The sequence below is a fragment of the Lissotriton vulgaris genome, chromosome 8, assembly GCF_964263255.1.
Source record: "Lissotriton vulgaris chromosome 8, aLisVul1.2, whole genome shotgun sequence".
NCBI lineage: Eukaryota > Metazoa > Chordata > Amphibia > Caudata > Salamandridae > Lissotriton > Lissotriton vulgaris.
In genome coordinates, this window is record NC_141696.1 from 969,796,596 (window position 1) to 969,819,518 (window position 22,923).

Consider the following 22,923-nt stretch of genomic DNA (forward strand, 5'->3'; position numbering starts at 1 on the left):
AGGGTGTGGAGGCAGCTGAAGGCGGCGCGGAAGCTCCTGGCAGCCCTAGACACGGATCGGGCGGAGTACGCAGTGCTCCGCCTGAAGCACAAATATTACACAGGGGGCGATCGGTGTGGGCGGCTCCTGGCTAACAAACTCAGGGTGCAGCACCAGCAGCACCGAGTGAAGGAACTGCTGGACCCGGCCGGAGGCAGAGTCACGACCGATGACCACATAGCGGATGTCTTCCGCGGCTTTTATGCGGACCTCTACTCCGGGGAGCCACCTTCGGCCCAGGCTGAGGGGGACTACCTGGACTCGGTTCCGCTTCCGTCGCTGACTCAGGATCAGGCTCAGTATCTGGAGCGTGACATACGCATTGAGGAGGTGGTTACGGCGATATCCCGGCTCAAACTGGGCAAGGCCCCGGGTCCGGATGGCTTCATCCCGCTGTTATACAAAACCTTCTGTCAGGAGCTGGCGCCTCTGCTGACTCGCCTTTTTAACTCCTTCGCAGAGCCGGGAGCCATCCCCTCCGAATTTCTCCAGGCCACGGTCTCAGTGATCCCTAAGCCGGGCAAGGACAGGACCGCTTGTGGGTCCTATCGTCCCATTTCGCTGCTGAACACCGATTTGAAGGTGTTCACCAGTATCTTAGCGGCACGCTTGGCGTTGCATCTCCCCGGTATGGTTGACTCGGACCAAGCGGGCTTCGTGCCCGGTAGGCAAACGGTGGATAATACGAAGAGGGTGACGCACATTCTCGAGAAGGCCTCTAGGATCCCTGGAGAGAGGATGCTCCTGTCCATTGACGCGGAGAAAGCTTTTGACAGGGTGCACTGGCCCTACCTTGAGAAAGTCCTGAACAAATTTGGGATAGGGGAGAAGTTTCGTCACCTGATCTTTAACTGCTACCGGTTCCCATCTGCGGTGGTCCGGGTGAACGGCGGCAGCTCTCGACCCTTCCCCATTGAACGGGGCACGAGACAGGGATGCCCGCTCTCCCCTTTGCTCTTTGCCTTGTACATGGAGCCATTTGCCCAGAGGGTTAGGCAGAACCCTGACATTATCGGTGTCCAGATGGGCGGGTTTCGCCACGCGATTAGCCTGTACGCGGACGATGTCATTCTGACGCTGGATGACCCGCGGAGATCGCTACCGGCCTGTGTGGAGGAACTGAACTTATTCGCTGATGTGGCGGGCTTTAAGGTGAACCTGGGTAAGTCGGCCGCCTTGGACATCTCACTATCTGCTGCCACTAGAGTGGAACTGCAGAGGCTTTACCCTCTGAGCTGGTCCAAGGACCAGATCCCGTATTTGGGGATCCTGCTGGCGCCCTCCCTCCCGGAGATGGTTAAGGCCAATTACGCAGCTCTAGGCACTAAAATCAAGGAGGAATTGGGCCGGTGGGATAAAGGCACGCTGTCGCTACTGGGTAGGGTGGCCGCGGTGAAGATGACCCTTCTGCCTCAGGTGCTTTACCTCTTCAGAGCATTGCCGCTCCACCCTCCTGCGGGGTGGCTCGCGGAGACTCAGACTGCCATTTCGCGATTCGTGTGGCAGGGCCGTAGGCCGAGGATCAAGAGGGGCATCGCTATGCTCTCGCCGGAATCCGGAGGGCTGGGGATACCGGATTTACGGAAATATTTTCAGGCCGCTCAGCTCCGATACCTCGTGGAATGGAGCCGGTGGGAATCTGATAAACACTGGTTGTTCCAAGATCAGGCGGTGGCGGGTAGGACGCTGCAGGAAGTACCATTCCTGAGGCGAGCCCATCGACCCCCCAATCTTTACGCGTCTTTGGTGACGCGGGTCCCGCTCCAGACGTGGGACTCGGTGGCTGCCAGATGCGAGTTGACTACCTTCCCCTCTCCCTTCACGCCGCTCATTGGCAACCCGGACTTCGGCCCGGGGCTGGAACAGGGAGCCTATGAACGCTGGCGGGTGGCCCGCTGCTGCACTCTGTACCACTTGTACTCCCCCGAGGGAGTTGTCTCCTTCCAGGACTTGCAGAGGGATTACGGCCTCCCTGAGACGGAACGCATGCGATACATGCAGGCGCGCCACTGGGCATTACAACCCCAAGTGCGCGACGCGGCACACAGGGAAATCACGGAGTATGAGCGTTGGTTGATTACTCGCACGTCGGACGCCAAACTGATCTCGGACCTGTATAGAATGCTGCAGCCCCCCTCATTTCACATTCACAACCCTGGTCGGGAACGATGGGAGCGAGAGCTTGGGCGCGAGCTGAGTCATAAAGAATGGGACCACATCTCTTACCGTGCGCGCCACTCGGCCTACCACACGGGTCTTACGGAGACCTTTACTAAAATCTCGACCTACTGGTACCGCACTCCGGAGAAACTGCACGAGATGGATAGGGCGATACCGGGGACGTGCTGGCGCAACTGTGGCAACACTGGTACACTGACACACATACTGTGGGATTGCCCCCTGCTGGCTCCGTACTGGGAAGAGGTCCTGAGCGAGGTTGACAAATGCTTTGGGATAGAACTGCCTAGGTTCCCGGCCTATGTCCTGTTGGGGTTGCCGAATGGGTTGATGTATCCCCTTAGGTCCAAGAGGGGTAGACAGATCGCAATTGCGCTGGGGTCAGCGGTGCAGAATATTCTCATACACTGGCGCACTACAACACTTCCCTCTGTAGTTGGTTGGCTGCACAGATTGTGGCATGTTCTTGGAATGGAAAAGATGTCCTTAGTGGCCCTGGGGGATACTGATACCTTTGAGGAATTGTGGGAGCCCTTTCACAGCCTGTTATGTTCTGAGTTTCGAGAGATTACCTGCCCTAGATATCTGCGGTTGTTGAGGCTGACGCCGCCGCCGGACCCGCCTGCCTGAGTGGGTGGGGTTGGTGTTGCATAGTAGTGATTCATGGAGAGTTCACAGAGGCGGGGACTGTAGATGCTGGCACAGTACAGGGGGTGGGTCGGGGTATGGTAGTTGGGGGTTCAGTTTGGTTGGGTAGGTTTTTTGGAGCGGGGTTGTTTCTCCTCCCTTCACCCCCCCCCCCTTTTTTTCTTTTTTGCTTCCCCGTGCGTTCTTTCTCTTGTTCCTTCCCTCCTGTTTTTTTTCCTCTCCTCATCCCTCCCCTCCCCTCCCCTTCCTCCCCCCCCCCTCCCCTCCCCTCGTTGTTTGTCCGTGCCCACAGGTGCTGAAGCTATGCTCCCGAGTCGGACGGAGCCTCTTGCAAAATTGTAACTGTATTATTGTATTGGCTGTATGATGCGCACTGGTGCGCGGATCTTGTGGGTCACCTGTTTCTTACCCCTCTGTGTCCTATCCCACCCTGCTTCAATAAAATACTTTAAACCTAAAAACACATATTAAATATTTCTTATTAACATACACACACTCATAACAGCGCCCTCACACCCCAAAAATCACACACACCTTCACACACCCGCAATCACACTCACACAACATCACCCTCACACACCATCACACACCTTCAGCCTCACACACACTCACTCACACTCACCCGGGAGGACGCTCAGCTTGCAGGGCTCTGCTTCTATCCCCTTCTGCACTCTCCTGCTCTCTAGAAAGGTGGCATAACAAAATAAAATGTCATCAAAATCACGTCTATACAAATCATGTGGCATTCCAAATGCTATAGGTGACACATTCACAAAAATTACAACTATTGGCATTGGAAATAACAAATCTATCACTGTAGCTATTTGGAGAAAATACACACAAAAAAAAAAACATTTACACCACCAATAGCTCCTACTTTTCTAATGCGAGACCTATTGCATTTCCAATGCTTGTTTATGTTACTTATCGTTATTTCAACGATTTTGCCCTTTTTTAACACACACTGTTCCTGTGCTATCGCTGTTTTTCCGTTAGGAAACTGACATCAGCATGCCAGGAGGAGCATATATGGCTCCATTGACGTCACTAACGTGGACGACGTCAGGACAGAGCCGTGCGGCGCCACCTCCCGGCGTGCAGCGGTATTGCTGGGAAAAGGCTTTTCCGGATCCAGTCTGATGCCTGGGGAGATATTTTAAGTTAAGGAATCTGCGGCTAGACTGTGTCTCTACCAGATATATCGTTACAGAAGGTAAGTAACTCTTCCTTTAGGACTACCTCTGCACACATATACCGTCTTTTCCGCCATCATGGTCATGTCCATATCTTTACACCATTCCGCTATCGTGGTGGTGGGGAGTACACTCTAGTATTTAGCAATGTTTCTTTTGGCTAACATCATTTCTAATGTCACCCAAGTCAGCACTGTGGAATTAAGGTCCGTCGCTTCCGAAATATTCAGAAGGCAGAGTTTGAGTTCTGGAGGAACTGGGCTCCCGCTGATTCTCGTGATGATGGACATGACAGACTTCCAATATGGCACTATTGCAGGACATTCCCAGAGTGTATGAAAGAAGGTAACAGGCACCCCACACTGCCGCAGGCAGAGCTGATTGTCAGTTTTCCCTATTTTATATAGAGCTATTCTAGAGTAGTAGATTCTGTGAAGGATCTTAAGCTGTACAATTCGTAGTTTGGACACGATCGCCACCTCTTTGGGTGAAGCCAATGCTTCCTGCCAGTCGGAATCATCTAGGTCCCCGACTCCCCTTGCCATTTTTCTTGGAGCTTTTGCATAGGATCTGGCATATTATTATTGATCTTTCGATATGTCTTGGATATTGCTTTCATGGCCATGTGATCTGTTAACAATCTATCCTCTAACGGTGACACCTCTGGGATACTAGTGTCTGAGGGAATTGCGTCCTCTAGGGCATGTCTAATCTGATAGTACCGGAATTGCTCCGTGGGTATGAATTCATATTTGTCTTGGAGTTTTGCAAAATAAATCCTCTTTCCCTGCACCCAGAGATCTCCCAACCTTGATATCCCTATATTGTCCCAGTGTTTGAAGCCCTTACTTTTGCCCAGTCGGCCCGGTCTGTCTGTGTCCCAGAGTGGGGTCTCCTGTGTGATTTTGTTGTGCCAGCCCAACCTTTTGTGTACTATTTTCCATACCTGGAGTGTGTGATTCGCCGGGCCCATTAGGGCTCGGGTTTTGTAGTAGAGTGCTCGATATAGCCCTCCCTCTCCCAACTCCAATCTGTCAAGACTGTAGGCCGGGTCTGTGTGGGGGACATGTAGCCAGTGGTTAATCACCATCAATTGGGATGCCCAGTAGCACGTTTGTATATTTGGAATTGCGATGCCACCATCATACCAGGTTCTGAACAGTTTGACCATAGTTATGCGATGTGGTTTATTATTCCATAGGAGTTTAGTGACTTCTACCTCTATGGTTCGGAAGTAGGATTAGAGAACAATGAATGGTGTATTTTGGAGGACGTATAGGAACCGCGGGAGCGCCATCATTTTAAAGAGTGCAGCTTTACCCAGGAGCGTTAGTGGCAACGATTGCCAGTGTTTAGTGTCCATTTGAAGCCGTTTCAGGGGGGCTTGAAAGTTCATGGTCATAAAGACCTCTTGGTCGTGGGTGACGTGGATTCCCAAGTACTTGAAAGTATCCCCAGTGATTGTCACGTCACAGCCCGCCGGTAACTTAGGTGGAGGCCCTCTCAGGACATATTAGAACGGGTTTAGTCCAATTGATCATGTACCCTGAGTGCCTACTGTAGGAGCTACATATGTCTAGCAGGCTAGATAGGGAACTTAGGGAGTAGCTATATAAAGGAGGACATCGTCCGCATACAGGTATATGCGATCCTCGCATCCCTTAGTCCAGCGAAGCCCATGTATAACAGGATCTTGCTGTATCCAGGCCGCCAGTGGCTCTAGTATAAGAGCGAAAATAAGCGGCGATAGCGGGTAGCCCTGCCTCGTGCCTCGGTGCAATTGGGAACTCTTTGGATATATGCCCATTAGCTACCACATGGGCCAGGGGATTAGTATATAGTAACCTAACCAAGGGATCAGAATTTTGGACCAAACCCCATTGAGCAAGAAATATTTGATGTGCAAGGGGTCGAAGAGGAGCAGGAATAACCTGTATGTATTCCAGAATTGGACTCCCAGATGGAAGACCTCAAAACGCAAGGTCAACGTCCCGTGAGTACCGAACACCCCTTGCCCAAAATCCAAACAAAAGGCATTGGTTCCACCTCTTCCTTCAGGCCACGGTCAACGCCAAGAAGATGTTTCTAATGCCCCGGCTCGGCACCAAAACACATTGTTAAGCCTTCTGGCTTGGGGTTGAGTTGGCCAAAGTCAGACACTGAGCAGAAACATTAGGTCTCGACACCAAAGACCGCTTCGGAGCCGAAACCCTTGACGCCAAAATCAAAAACTGCTTCGGAACTCAAACTTTACGCACCGAAAAGTCATTCCACCCTGGCACCGAAGTCCTCTGTGCTAAAACCCAAAAATTATCCTTCGAAGCAGCAGGATCCGATTTTCGACATCCCACCTCCCAAATCGGACCCACAGCGAAAGGAACTTTACATTAGTCCTGATACAGGACGTCTTCTTACCAACTGCCTCAGAAGCGCAAACCTGAGTCAGAGGACATACATTATACAATTCCTTTAAAGAGGAAGAATGTTGGTACTAACCCTTCCCCTCCTCCTCCACCACGTTCCCCTACACATTCACCACCTTCTCCAGCATTAGAACATTTACTTATCACACCATCTAACTCTCCCCCACCACAGCCTGATGATGATGATGATGATGATGATGATGATGATGATGATGATGATGATGATGATGGTGGAGACGATGATGGAGATACTTATTTACCTGTAGATCCCAGGAAAGACTAAAATACTATACACCTAAAGCAAATGACCCAGACCTTTACCCTCCAACGCTTTCCCCTCCTGATGACAATGTAAGGTATTTAGAATTACTTGCTCAAGCTGCAGTATATCACAGGGTACAAATACACAAAGAATCAGTTGAAGATTATTTTTTGTTTGAAACTCTGAGTAGAACACAGAGATCCAGTCAGACTCTCCCTATGCTCAAAGGCATGATGAGATATGACAATGATATATTCAAAGACCCTGCTAGTATTCTCACTCCCAGAATAGACCAAAAGTATAGGCCTGCTCTATCTGATCCAGTCTTTATTAAGGGGCGGTTACCACTAGGCTTACTGGTTGTCTCTAATGTCCGTAAACGGGCCAATTTACAAACCTCAGGGGATGTACCTCCTCCGGACAATGAGTAAAAATTATTAGACCCTTCGGATAAGCGATTAGCTGCCCAGGCAGGGAATCATTGGTGCATTGCCAACACCCAGGGCTTATTAGCCAGGTATGATAGAGTGCACTGAGATGAACTAGAGCAATTGCTCCAATATCTGCCAGATGAGCTCAGGATTTAGTACAAGAAGGCAATCTCATCTCCAATTCCTCTATTAGATGTGCTTTAGAAGCTGCTGAGTCCGCAGCTCGATAATTAACACTAGTGTGTTACTCAGGAGGTACGCCTGGTTAAGGATTTCCAAATCCATGGGGGCTTTGCAACTCCCTTCCAATCGGGGATCATTTTCTCACTCCCTTTATAGGAGTGGCTCCAAAACCACTTCATCAGAGAATCTCTCCTTCTCTTACAGGGGCAATAATCAATCGCCCTCTTCAAGAGGTTACTTTAGGGGAGGATTTAGAGGGAGCAACAGCAAGAGAAGAGCCAGAGGCAACTCAACATGCACTTCCCCTGCAAACACCAAACCGTGACTTCCCTCATCTACCCGCGATCATTACACTCTAGTCGGAGGACGTCTCTCCCAATTTCTACACGTCTAGTATACAATCACCTCAGATAAATGGATTCTACAAATTATCCAATATGGTTATTGCCTGGAACTTACAGACACTCCTCCAAACATTCCTCCAAGATCATACGCAATGTGAAGGAGCTATAGAACCAGTCCCATTACAATATCAAAAAGCCGGAGTATACTCCCAGTACTTATTAATTCCCAAAAAAGGCTGCTCTCTCAGGCCTATACTAGACCTCCGAAAACTCGATCTATGCATCCAACCAGATCACTTTCATATGGTGACACTCCAACAGGTACTCCTGCTCCTTCTGCAATGCAACTTTCTGTCCACTTTGTATTTAAAGGACGCCTACCTCCACATCCTGATGCACCCCGCTCACCGCAAATGCCTCAGGTTTGTAGTAGCGGGGAAACATTACCAATTCAAAGTACTCCCATTTGGAGTCACTACTGCTCCCAGGGTTTTCAGCAAATGCCTGACAGTAGTCGCAGCTCATCTACGAAGACAACACATTCACGTCTGCCCATACTTAGACGACTGGCTCATAAAAGCCAACTTGCAAGCATACTGTCTTCAACATACTCACACAACAGTGCAGCTGCTCCACGATCTTGAATTCACAGTAAATCTGTCCATGTCCTATCTCCAACCCTCCAAAACGCAAGCATATTTGGGAGCCACTCTAGAAACACAAAAGGCTCTGGCCTATCCCAATCCGGCCAGAATCTGCAACATTCAAACTCTACTTTGCCAGTTCCAGCCTCAAAACTCATTGCCAGGTCGAGTGTTCTTGCAGTTACCAGGAATTATGGCATACTGCATCCTAATAGTCCCCTACGCAAGACTTCAAATGTGTCCCCTTCAGGAATTCTTGGCATGTCAGTGGAATCAGTCTCCGGGTCAGTTTTCAGATCTAGTGTTGGTAGACTGCCGCACTCAATGCTCTCTGCAGTGGTGTAATCCACAAAACCTTTCAAGGGGTGGTCCTTCCCGACTCCATTCCACAAACAGTGCTAACAGCAGACACATGGCTCACTGGTTGGGGAGCTCATCTCCAAACTCACACAATTCAGGGCATGTGGAGCCTGCTGCAAAATCAGCTTCACACAAATCATCTAGAGCTTCCAGCGATATTTCTAGAGCTCAAAGCCTTTCAAGTTCACCTTGTAGGCAAAACTGTCCTGATATGCACAGACAACATGACGGCTATGTGTTACATACAGAAGGGGGGGGGGGAGGGGAGACACACACTCTCCAGATTTTACAACTAGCACAGACTATCTGGGGGTGGGCCAAACGTCACAAAATGTATCTCCTCGCAGAACACCTTCCAGGAGTAGACCATCAAATCACAGATCTGCTCAGCAGACAGGCAACAGGTCCACGAGTGGGAACACCACCCTCAAGTTCTCCCATTCTTTGATGTGGCGCTTCCCAGGCATAGATCTATTCGCCACACATCAAAACACAAAATGCCCAACCTTCGCCTCCAGTTATCCACACCAATCGTCCAGAGGCAATTCACTATGAATAAATTGGTCAGGGATATTTGCCTACGCTTTTCTGCCTCTCCCAATCATTCCGCTAGTGGTTTGGAAGCTCATGCAGGCGTTCCTGACACTAATCCTAGTTGCTCCCACATGGGCCCATCAACCAAGGTTCACCACCCTGTTGGAGCTCTCAGTAGTCCCTCACCAAAAACTACATCTTACACCCAATCTCCTCACACAGAGCCATGAAGAGATAAGACTTCCAGAGTCCGGTCATCTCAACCTTGCTATCTGGCACCTGAAGTCATAGAGTTTGCCTACCTTAATCTTCCACCAGACTGCATAAACATTATCAAAGAGGCTAGACGTCCTACTGCAAGGGCTTGCTATGTACCAAAATGGAAACGGTTTGTTATTTATTATAATATCAATCAAATCAACCAACTTGGTGCTTCAGTTCAGAACATCATCTGCTATTTACTGCATCAACAGCGTTCAAATTTAGCGTACAAATCCTTATGCTTACATCTTGCTGCAATAGCTGCATACCTTCAAAATACAGAACATCCCTCTCTCTTCAAAGTGACTGTTAAGGCATTTATGGAAGGACACAAAAGAATCATTCCCCCAAGACTTCCACGTGCTCCAGTGTGGAATCTCAATATTGTCCTCACCACACTTATGGGTCCACCCTCTGAGCCATTACACAAACGTGAGCTGCCATTTCTCATTTGGAAATTTGCTTTCATCATAGCTATTGCATCACCAAGGAGAGTAGGTGAGCTTCAGGCACTAACCATAGAGGAATCATTTTTACAAGTGCACCAAAACAAAGTGGTTCTTTAGACAAATCCTAAATTTCTACCCAAGGGGATTTCTACCTTCCAGATCAACCAATCTGTTGAGTTGCCTGTGTTCTTCCCTCAACCATTTCTGTGGCAGAACGTGCTCTACATACCTTAGACGGTAAAAGAGCAGTTCGAGGCATGTGGGCTGCTGAATTCATATCTGTGCATAGATCGCCGCCTAGTGTTGGGTCCGGATGATTGCACATTGTTGTCCTGGAAGAGTCTTCGAAGTATCACGAGATAGGTGGCTCCTCCCCTGGACTACAGTGCACATGGGCATCAACTTCATCGTCAGATTGTTTTTTTCCACCATTGGGTTCGGATGTCTTTGAATTCCCTCTTGTCGGAATCGATAGAAAACTTTCTTGAGACCAAAAGGTCTTTAGTCTAATACGTCGGTATAGTCTTGCGTTCGGTCTTAGTTCTACAGCTCGGTTCCAAGCCGGATTCTCTACACCCGCGTGCTCTCGGCGCGTAAGGCCCAGTCGACGCTCCAGACCTATGGACCGTCCATCATGGACCGAAGTCCATTCAAGAGATGTCCCGTCTGCAACGCGAAGTATCCCCACATCGATGTCCACCCGGTGTGCAACAAGTGTCTGTCGCCGGACCACGATGAAGCCAAGTGTATGGCTTGTTCACGCTTCAGGTCCAAGAAGACGCTTAAGCTTCGACGAGCTGCGCGCCAGGAGGCCCAGCATGCTGCACCGGCGCCTGTGGACATCTTCGATGCAGGGGATGTCGAGGACAAATCTATCCAGGACATTACTGAGTCGAACCCCGCGTCGGACGTTGACTACGACTACAACGCGGATGCAGAGATGTTCGAGGCCGAAGAAGTCGTCGACGAGGTAGGAGACGACGACGGGGCCCTCGGGGCCATGGAGTATAGCTCGGACGAAGAGTTTCCTCCAACTGATTCTAGGGCCGTGCCAATTCATAAGGCTCGGGTCGAGGGATCGCCTTCGGGCCTTACCCAAGATCTTACTATGGGTTCTACGGCCCCGCCTTCGGGCTCGGCCACGGACATTGCTGTTGAGCCACACCCTGGCAAGTCGAAACCAAAAGTGAAACCTACGGTCTTGACTCCAGACACTGCGCAGGTATCGTCCTCGAAACCAAAAGTGCGCATCGCTTTGGTCGGCTCCAAGGCCTCGGCGCCGAAGGTTGCTATCAAGCCGAAGGCTCAAGTCAAGGGCGTCGAGACGAAGTCTGCCGCGCCGAAGACTAAAGTGAAGGTGGTCGAGCCGAGCGCGTCAGCACCGAAGACGGTCGACGCCGGCAAAGGCCTCAGCGACCCAAAGAAGGCTATCGGCGACCTGAAGAAAGCTCTCGGTGACCCGAAGAAACGGCTGGATGACCCGAAGGTTCTTGCGACTCCGCGTCAGCAGGACAAGGCCAAGGGCACCGCACCCCAAGAGTCGACTCCAGGTGAGGCCTCGAGGGATTCCATTGAACCGGCGCGCCCATCCGCCGCGTTCACCAAGAAGGTGACGGACGCCCTGCAGCGCATCAGGGACGGGACCGCGTTGGTCGGTCTGAAGGATCCTCCGCCTACAAAACCGGTGGAGAATCCACTTAAGGCGTCCACGCCCATCCATTTCACGTTGCCGCCAAAGACGGAGCCGAAGGCTTTCGCTCCTAAGGCGGTCGCCAGCGTCCCCGAGAAGGTCTCCTCGGGGCCAAAGTCGTCAGCGGTGGTCCCCGGCCCACAACCTCGACGACCTTCTGTGGACGAGCATCAGGAACACTTCATCAATGCCGAAACGGGCACACTTTCCCTCCACAAGCGCCCTAGAACGCCCAATGGAGTCCTACAAGATCCCTCTCAAGACTCCCGTCTTGGTGGAACCACTTTCCCCACAGACTCAAAACGTTTCTCCCACTTACTCTGATGTGGACGCTGGAGAGGGGGGATGATGAGGATGAGTACAGTTATCCTGTCTATACAGACCCTGAGGATACCAACGAACCCTGGGCTGCTGGTGGTGACCCAGGTGATCCTCAATCAGGACAAGACCCTCAACTATTTTCTGCAAAAACGTCCCCTACAGAAGACTCTGCACCTTTCAATGCCCTCATTGAGCGGGCAGCTAACAATCACAACGTCCAGCACCATGCTGACCCTGTGGATGTCGACTTCCTTTTTGATACCTTCTCAGTCTCAGAAAAAACTGTTAAGACTCTGCCTATGCTGAAAGGTGTTTTAAAACATGCTGGCGAGATCTTTAAAGAACCTACCAGGGCGAGGGTGATAAACCCTAGGATTGAGAAAAAATACAAGTCAGCGCCTACTGATCCTACCTACATCAAAGGACAGTTGCCTCTGGACTCCCTTGTCGTCTCGAATGCCCGGAAGAGGGCTAATTCTCAGACTACGGGTGATGCCCCCAGACAAAGAATCCAAGGTCTTTGAGGCATCGGGGAAGAGGGTAGCAGCACAGGCAGCCAACATCTGGCGCATTTCTAACACACAAGCGCTTCTGGCGAGGTATGACAGGGCACACTACGACACACTGGAGACACTGCTGCAGCACCTGCCTGATGAATACAAGGAGGCGGCTGAGATGCTGATTCAGGAAGGGAAGCTGATCTCTAACGCTTCAATTAAGTACGCTCTGGACGCGGCTGATACCGCTGCCAGGGCTATAAACACTAGTGTTATGCTACGGCGACATGCCTGGCTGAGAATCTCTGGATTTAAGCCAGAAATCCAAACCACCATCCTTAACCAAACAGTCAACCCAGATCACTTGTTTGGCCCGGAGGTTGACACCACCCTAGAAAAAATTAAAAAGGACACGGAGACTGCGAAATCCATGGGTGCCTTACAGTCCCAGCAGTTTCGGGGTGGGTCTTTTCGTCGCTCAAGCACTAGAGGCGTTTCCAGAGGCCAGCTCTCCCAGTCCACGCAGTACTACAAGGGCAACACTCAGTCCACATACACCAACAAGAGTCGAGGTGGATATTGTGGTAACGGTCCCAAGGGCAGAGGTCGTGGAAACAACAGCTCCAGATCCTCTGCCACCAGCAAACAGTGACGCCTTGTCACTGCCCCCCAACCACACAACACCGGTCGGGGGGAGACTCCAGCACAGGGGTCTCCAACCTTTTCTGTAGTGAGAGCTACTTCTGGTCAATCAAATTCATCGTGAGCTACTAAAGGCCCAGAAACTTGCGCATTTTTTCGAGACCCCCGCGCCCAGCTGTAAGGATACTATAGTGTTTGAACTACAGTTAGCTGCGCAACCGCTGAGTGTAGTTGGTGTATTGATGAGGGCAGAGGTTTATATTTGTACTGACATTAATATAATATACTGCCTAGCCAAGTGACTTCATATCGGTTGTAATACTTTCAGACAGTTCAGGCTTTTAGATAAAATTTTGCACACACTTGGTACATAATGGATGCAGAGAGAACACCCACCGGCATCAAGAACACTTGGTACATAATGGATCATGATACAACCTCCCTCCACGTGATGGACACTTTTTGACGTTCTGACAAGCATCCCATCACCAAATTATCTGCCATAAGACTGAATGCCAACACGGCAGCAAGCATGCCTAATGTTTTATTGAAGTGAGCCTTAGAAAGTGACACTAATATGAAACACTGTTTTATAACATTTCAGGTAAACCTGGTAATTTGAGCACGTATCTTGTTTTATTGAATTTAAGTATTTCTCTGCAAATTAAGAATTGTATGTATATGATTTTAATAGTTTGCATTTAACATTGTCAAACTCTTAAAATGGAAAAACAAACTACTTTCAGTTTCATTGCAGTGTGCAAACATGAAGCTTAATTGAAACACGAGAAAGATCATGATGATAGTCATAGATATGATCTATATTAGAAGGCAACGTTTTAATCTGGTTTCAAGTGCCCTGTACTGCAATGAGTATCCAAGGGGGCACGCATCTGCGCACCCTTCTATCGCACTGCTAGATCCAGGCACATATCCTTAATCTTTCAACACATTCTTCTTTTTTAGGCAATCCTCCTTAAACAATCCTAAAATGCAAAAACGAATCGAGTACAGCTTAATCCTGTTCTCTCAGCTAATACTGCGTCCTGCTTTAAGCCAGCTACTTAAATCATTCTTTTGCAGATAAGTCACTTTTCTTGCCACGTGATCTCTGAACAAAAACACATAAATCACTTACAAAGCTGCAACCGGCAACCTCATCATCATGTGCGCTTCCATTCCCTGCCGCCAGCATTATTTTTGTACAAACCACTACCGTGTGTCGTTTTAAAGCACGTACAAACACCACTTAAATAGCACTTCCTCCCAAATCATACCATCTTACAAATGCGACCAAAATGACATGAAAAAACAAAATAATGCTGCTTAAATGAAGTAAAATAAAAACAAAAAATTCTAGTCTAAAACGTTCAGAAATTGAAACGTCCCTGGAATGCAATGAGCACCTCGCCTATACAACTGCCAGGGTAGGGGCTCGCTACGGGTGTGGAGCTGATGAGGCCTGCGCAGGGCTCCTTAAACTTACCTGCCGCTCCGGTCGAACTGGTGGTAGGCTGAACAAAGCAGGTGGCAAAGGTCCCGGTAGCAGTTTAATACTGCATGCGCCACCTGCACGCTTTCCTCGCACCGGCCGCTCTGCTCCTCCATGCCTGCTGCTCTGTACTCACTCAACGTGCAGGATGAAAAGCGCGGTGCCTGGCTTTCAAAGGCAAATGGCGGCGGCGCAGACTCCTACCGGAAGATCAACATAATACTCTTTGGCCCGCCCCTCCTCAGTTAAGCCAATCGGAGCAGCTTGTGTGGGTAGGGCGGACAACATCTTCATCTACAATGAAAAAAGGCCGAAATATTCCAACAATGTCAATGGGCTACTAAATTGCGACGCTACCAGCGCGAGCTACCTACAGGGCATTGGCGAGCTACCGGTAGCTCGCGATCGACCGGTTGGAGACCCCTGCTCCAGCAGTTCCTGCCGGTCTGGAAGTCCATCACCACAGACAGGTGGGTCAGGAAACTTGTTCAATACGGTTATTGTCTGGAGTTAACGTCCACTCCACCCAACATGCCCCCAACAAACCGTCCTATGTCGGCCGAGCATTTGCACTTATTGCAGCAGGAAGACACCGTTATGCTGCAAAAAGGAGCAATAGAGCTCGTGCCTATGCGAGAAAGAGGCACAGGGGTCTACTCCCTGTACTTCTTAATACCAAAAAAGGACGGGTCCCTCAGGCCCATCCTGGACCTCAGGCCACTCAACCATTACATCCTGTCGGAGCACTTCCATATGCTGACCCTGCAGCAAGTGCTCCCGTTGCTCAGTCAGGGGGATTTTCTCGCAACTTTAGACCTAAAGGATGCGTACTTTCACATTCCACTGCACCCTTCACACAGGAATTACCTCTGGTTCACCATACAAAACCAGCACTACCAGTTCAAGGTTTTGCCTTTCGGTGTCACCACGGCACCCAGGGTGTTCACAAAGTGCCTGGCGACAGTGGCGGCGCACCTCAGGAGACGGAACATCCATGTCTACCCTTATCTGGACGACTGGCTCATCCACGCAAAGTCAGCCCAGCAGTGTGCCGCCCACATGTCCCACACCATTTACCTCCTGCACGATCTGGGATTCTCACTGAATTACCCAAAATCCCACCTCCAGCCCACCCACATACGGCAGTATCTGGGTGCGACTATAAACACTCTGGCGGCCACAGCACACCCGAATTCAGTGAGAGTCCGCAGCATTCAATCGCTGATACATAATTCAGACCTCAACACTCGCTTCCAGCAAGAGTGTTCATGCAGTTGATAGGCATGATGGCCTCCTGCATTTCCATAGTCCCGCACGCGAGACTACATATGCGCCCGCTTCAGGAGTGCTTAGCACGTCAGTGGACTCAGGCTCACGGGCAGTTGAAAGACCTAGTGATGGCGAGCAGTCGGGCATACAACTCTGCATTGGTGGAATCCACAAAACCTTTGCAAGGGCCGACCGTTCCAAGAGCTTGTGCCACAGATCATCCTGACAACGGACGCCTCTCTCCAGGGATGGGGAGCTCATGTACTCTATTACACGGTGCAGGGAATATGGACGCAACAGCAACGGAAGATGCACATCAATGTTCTCGAACTGATGGCGATCTTCAAGGCACTCAAAGCCTTCAAAGTACATCTGTGCAACAAGGTCGTGTTGATCTGGACGGACCACATGACAGCCATGTACTACACTCAAAAGCAGGGAGGAACACACTCTCCGCAGCTGTCTCATCTGGCTCAGAGCATGTGGAAGTGGGCCATTCAAAGGAACGTCTTCCTCAAGGCAGAACACCTCCCGGGCAAGGACAATCAGATGGTGGACCTGCTCAGCAGGCACAGCCACCAAATGCACGAGTGGGAGATACATCCATCAGTATTCCAACTGTACTTCCAAAGGTGGGGTCATCCAGAGATGGACCTGTTCGCCACAAGGTAGAACGCAAAATGACAAAGCTTCGCCGCCAGGTTCCCACACCCACAGTCGCAGGGCAATGCGATATGGATGAACTGGTCAGGCACATTTGCGTACGCTTTTCCCCCAGCACCTCTGGTACCGCTGGTGGCACGCAAGCTCAGGCAGCACTCGATGACTCTCATCCTGGTTGCTCCAACGTGGGCTCGCCAACCATGGTACACCACGTTTCTAGAACTGTCCGTGGTACCGCATCAGAGGCTACGCCTCACACCGAGCCTTCTGACGCAGAGCCATGGCGACATTCAGCATCCAGATCCGCAACAGCTCAACCTGGCGATCTGGCTCCTGAAGTCTTAGAGTTTGGCTACCTGCACTTGCCTTCTGACTGTATGGACATCATTCGGGAGGCAAGAAAGCCCACCACCAGAGCATGCTATGCGGCAAAATGGAAGCGGTTTGTCATTTATTGTGCAGACCACAACTTTAACCCGCTAGATGCATCTATTCAGAATATCATTTGTTACCTTTTCCATCTGTAAAAATGTAATCTGGCCTATGCTTCCATTCGCATACATCTATCTGCAATGGCCACTTATCTCCAGAACAGGCAGCACCTCTCACTTTTCAGAGTGCCTGCCCTTAAGGCCTTTCTAGAAGGACTCAAACGAGTCATTCCTCCGCGGACTCCACCAGCTCCGGAGTGGAACCTCAATGTGGTCCTCATCCGGCTGATTGGTCCTCCCTTTGAACCACTGCATTCCTGCGAGATTCAATTCTTGACGTGGAAAGTGGCTTTCCTCATAGCGATTACATCGCTGCGGTGAGTTAGTGAACTACAAGCACTAACTATCCAAGAGCCATTTATTCAAATTCATTCTAAGAGGGTAGTGCTTCGCACTAACCCTAAATTCCTTCCTAAAGTTGTGTCTCAATTCCATATTAACCAGACTATTGAATTGCCTGTTTTCTTCCAAAATCCTGAGTCATTGGCGGAGAGAATGCTCCACACCCTTGACGTCAAGAGGGCCCTGATGTATTACATCGATAGGACCAAGGATTTTAGGAAAACTAAACAACTCTTTGTTGCCTTTGCACCACACCACAAAGGTAACCCCATTTCCAAGGCTGGTATAGCTAGGTGGATCGTTAAATGTATCCAGATCTGCTATCTGAAAGCCAAGCGTACTCTCACCATTCCACCAAGGGCCCACTCCACCAGAAAGTTGGGGGCCTCCATGGCATTCCTTGGAAATATTCCTTTGGAAGACATATGTAGAGCAGCCACATGGTCTACCACACACACATTTACAAAGCATTATTGTGTTGATGTGCACTCCAAACAGCAGGCAGCTGTAGGGCAGGCTGTTCTAAAAACACTTTTCCAAACTGCTGCAGCTGGCACGGGCGGCCGCCGTCAATGGAGGTACTGCTATGTATTCTATGCACAGATATGAATTCAGCAGCCCACATGCCTCGAACCGAATATGCTACTTACCAGTATGCATCTGTTCTTTGCATGTAGGGCTGCTGACCTTCATATCGCCCGCCCTCCTCCCCGGCGCCTGTAGCAGCTGCAGAATTCACACATACTTCTAGCATGGGCATCATTCACTTAGTTTCACTCCATCTTGGCCACAATGGCTAAAAACAATCTGAGGATGGAGTCTATGCCCATGCGCACTGTAGTCCAGGGGAGGAGCCACCTATCTCGTGATACTTCGAAGACTCTTCCAGGACAACAATGTGCAATCATCCGGACCCAACACAAGGCGGCGATCTATACACAGATATGAATGTCAGCAGCCCTACATGCCAAGAACAGATGCATACTGGTAAGTAGCATATTCGTTACTCCATTACATAGAAAGGACAAAACCTATCCATAAGACAAAACAACTCTATATGGCTTTTGCTGCACCTCATAAAGGCAATCTCATCTCAAAAACAGGTATTGCACGGTGGATAGTCAAATGCGTTCAGACATGCTATGCAAAAGCAAAACAAACATTAACAATTCCCCCTAAAGCGCACTCCACTCTCAAACCAGATGCTTCTATGGCTTTCTCAGGAAACATTCCCATAGGTGACATCTGCAAAGCTGCAACATGGTCTATACCTAACACAAATAAAAAACACTATTGTTTAGATGTGTTAGCAAGACAGCATGCTAGTGTGGGCCAGGCAGTTCTACGTACACTGTTTCAAAACTCTGCAACAGCTACAGGTTAGCCACCGCTTTGGGAGATTACTGCTATATAGTCTATGCAAAGCATGTTATCTACAGCTCACATGCCTCAAACTGAAAAAGCTACTTACCCAGTATGCAACTGTTATTTGCATGTAGAGCTGTAGATTAACATGTGCCCACCCACCTCCCCGGGTACCAATACCTGATGCAGTGATATCTTACTTAGATACAAACACATGGACATCTCTATTCTACTACTCTTACTAACTCGTTCTCACCCTCTGCGGCAAAACAATCTATCAATGGAGTTGATGCCCATGCGCTCTATCACCGAAAGGAGAAGTCACCTACCTAGTGACTGAAAAAGACTTCTGTGAAGTAAAACAAAGTGCAAACATCAGGACCCAACACTAGATGGCAAGAGTATGCAAAACATGTGAATCTACAGCTCTACATGCTAAGAACAGATAATTACTAGGTAAGTAACCTTATCCTTTCCTAGGCTCTTTGACTTTGCAGATGTTTGGTTTTTCCTCAAGACCTGTCCACCCCGTCTCTTGTTTCTTTCTTCTTGGATGGACCTATTGATATTTTTTATTGTTTGTTGATTTATGCGGATTTTTCACTGACTCAGTAAATGGACAAGTTTAATTTTGAAAGGTTACTTAAGATTATCTATAACATTTTGCTATACTTTTCATATTAATTAAAAGATGTTCATTTCATAGACACAGAAGGAATTACTAGATACAGAACTGGATTTACATAAGAAGATTCAGGCTGGAGAAGACGTTACTGAACTGAGGAGGAAGTACACAGAGCTGCAGCTTGAGGTAAGTTTGAGAATGTTTCTAAGTTCTGCTAATGAAAAATTAGAATTTCTGGCCGTATACTACGTTCAAGGAACCTTGAGTAATCAATGGGGTGTATGTTTATAGCCTTAATTTTTACATTTAAATTGAATCTCCATTCTGCATAGTGCCTGGCATGGATCCCATCGTTTCACTTAAAGTTAAATGGTTTCATTAAAAGGAGCTGTTGTTAGTCCGTTACTGTAGTTCTGTGCCTTCACAAACGCAGAATCCGGATCCCTTCATTTCTTTATACTGTTTCGCGTGATTTCTGACTGTTAATTCAGTGCCGTTTGCTGGATTGCCTCCAAAACCCACTCTTATTCAGATCAGTTCTTCCTCATGTTGTTGAATCTGAGAATCTCATTAAGGGACTGCCTTTGGTGCCTTTGTCTCTGATGCACCCGAAGGAGGTTTGTAGACAAGAGGCCAAATTCATCCCTCTCTGAAGGAAACGTACAGGATCCTTTGCAAATCCATACTCCTTGTAGGAGCCTGTCAACAGAAATAAAATACATAAGTCAGCGCAGGTCCAAACCTTAAGCTTCATCCTTCTTGACAAGAAATAGCAACCTGTTCCTGTGTCAGCAGAAATATCTTTTAAAGAGGCGAGCTTTGCTACTTAATTTACCTCTTTAAGCCAGATTTAGGCGTCTTTTAGAAGCAACTATATTCTGCTTCTCCGGGTCATGTGCAAGAAATAATGTACAGACTTTGTAATTATGATGATGCTGTAACTGAACCCTTGACAAATGGTTGGTTCCCTGGAAAGAGGTGATGGATAGTCGGTGTGCAGATATCTTTGCTTTTTGGGCCACTAGTCAGAGAGGTTCTAAAAGTACCAAAAAGAAGTGTAGTCTGAAATATTCCTGGCGTTTTCCTAAAAGGGTATCTGTGGGGTAATTAACCACAAAGAATTCAGAACATTGAGGCATTCAATGGCAGATCACCAGTTTTCTAGACCATTTAATACTTTCACTTTGATGCAGGTGTCTTACCCAAGCATCACTATGATTGATAAGAATCACCTGAAGATGAGAATGACCTGGATTCCTGAAGGGCATTTTTATTTAGTACTTCTGTCAGTGTTCGATTCTAAAATCTGATGGAGACTGTTAGTTGTAGATTACCGTATAATTTCTCCCAGGCGTCAGTCTGGATCCAGAGGTTTTGTCTTCAGCAATACCCCTGCACGTCAGTAGGTGGCTTTGATTGACTTTTTGCCCGTTGTCAGCATCATGGTCGCCAGTTTTCTTTTTCCACGCCTGCCTAGCGCAGATCGGGAGAGACTTAACCCCTAGCTATTTTTTGTCTAGCATTTTGCGACTTTTGTCGACGTCTTTTTTTGGGTCTTGGACCCCTGGAGTGCGAAGGATGTCCCAACGTTGGACCGGCTTCAAGCCCTGCGACTTCTGTCACAAGATGTCTGTGACTAATCCGCACCTTGTGTGCTTGTTGTGTCTGGAGCACAACCCAGAGTCCTGCTCCGGCTGTCGTGCCATGCATCTGAGGAATTTGCAGGAGCAGTCCCGAAAGTTCTTGGAGGTCTGGCGGTCAGCTCTGCGTGGCTACCAGTCTCGTTGGTGAGGGAGGTCACGAGGCTGTTCGCGGAGCCCCCACTCAGTCGTCGATTTCCTCTGGTAAGTCAGGGCACAAGAACAAGCATTTACAATGCAATAGGTCTCCCAGCTTTAAAGTTTGAGCTATTGGCATTGTATATTACAATGTGTTACATTAATTTGTTATCAAACTCTGAATTGTTGTATAAAGATGGTAAATGCTGCAAGAAAAAGTAGCACTGAAATTGATAGCTTTCGCAATCGCTATTGTAATGAAGCTGAACAGGCAGGGACAAAAGCATAGTCATAACAGTCGATTTAAAAAATAAATGAAAAAAACACTCACTGAAAGTCTGCTTTCGATTCTGCGACTGTCCGCAAACCCAAAACAACGGCCTCCTCCTCCCCCTAGGGCACCTCACCAGCATTTGCAGTGCAATAGATCTCGGAGCATTAAAGTTTGAGTTATTGACATTCCGCCTGGGAACATCACGCGAGCCCGAGGAGGTGTAGGCCGTGCCACGAGGCAACCTGCGGCCTGGTGTGCCCATCGGGTGAAGTCGGAGCTGCTCGCTGAGGTTGGTGTTTCTCCCCCCACCCCCCCGTGGGGCACAGAGACCTACCCGCAAGCCCTGAAAGAACTGCCCAGGGTGCCGATTGCAAATTCGGCCCGAACTGGTAGATGGAGCACGAAGCTAGCTGAGGCCTACTCTGCAAAGGAGGTGAGAAGTGGCGGCCGCTAGGCGTGTGGAGAGAGACATAAAGCGAGGCAAGCTACCGCGAGTGGGTTGGGCACTCACTACTCTGCACTCACTACTCTGCACTCACTACTCTGCACACTCACTACTCTGCACACTCACTACTCTGCACTCACTACTCTGCACTCACTACTCTGCACTCACTACTCTGCACTCACTACTCTGCACTCACTACTCTGCACACTCACTACTCTGCACACTCACTACTCTGCACACTCACTACTCTGCACTCACTACTCTGCACTCACTACTCTGCACTCACTACTCTGCACTCACTACTCTGCACTCACTACTCTGCACTCACTACTCTGCACTCACTACTCTGCACTCACTACTCACTACTTTGCACTCACTACTCTGCACTCACTACTCTGCACTCACTACTCTGCACTCACTACTCTGCACTCACTACTCTGCACTCACTACTCTGCACTCAGCACTCACTACTCTGCACTCACTACTCTGCACTCACTACTCTGCACTCACTACTCTGCACTCACTACTCTGCACTCACTTCTCTGCACTCACTACTCTGCACTCACTACTCACTACTCTGCATTACCACTCTGCACTCACTACTCTGCACTCACTACTCTGCACTCACTACTCTGCACTCACTACTCTGCACTCACTACTCTGCACTCACTACTCTGCACTCACTACTCTGCACTCACTACTCTGCACTCACTACTCTGCACTCACTACTCTGCACTCACTACTCTGCACTCACTACTCTGCACTCACTACTCTGCACTCACTACTCTGCACTCACTACTCTGCACTCACTACTCTGCACTCACTACTCTGCACTCACTTCTCTGCACTCACTACTCACTACTCTGCATTACCACTCTGCACTCACTACTCTGCACTCACTACTCTGCACTCACTACTCTGCACTCACTACTCTGCACTCACTACTCTGCACTCACTACTCTGCACTTACCACTCTGCATTACCACTCTGCATTACCACTCTGCACTCACTACTCTGCATTACCACTCTGCACTCACTACTCTGCACTCACTACTCTGCACTCACTACTCTGCACTCACT

General features: G+C 49.1%; 1 protein-coding gene across 2 annotated transcripts in view; it reads left to right on the forward strand.

Moving 5' to 3' along the window:
• Nucleotides 1-22,923, forward strand: part of LOC147698192 (RNA-binding protein 26-like) — a 1,163,085-nt gene that overhangs the window by 915,446 nt on the left and 224,716 nt on the right. For both annotated transcript variants that reach the window (XM_086934819.1, XM_086934820.1), the window contains one exon: nt 19,428-19,532. In XM_086934819.1, the coding sequence (XP_086790945.1) occupies nt 19,428-19,532 (105 nt within the window). The remainder of the gene's footprint in view (nt 1-19,427; nt 19,533-22,923) is intronic.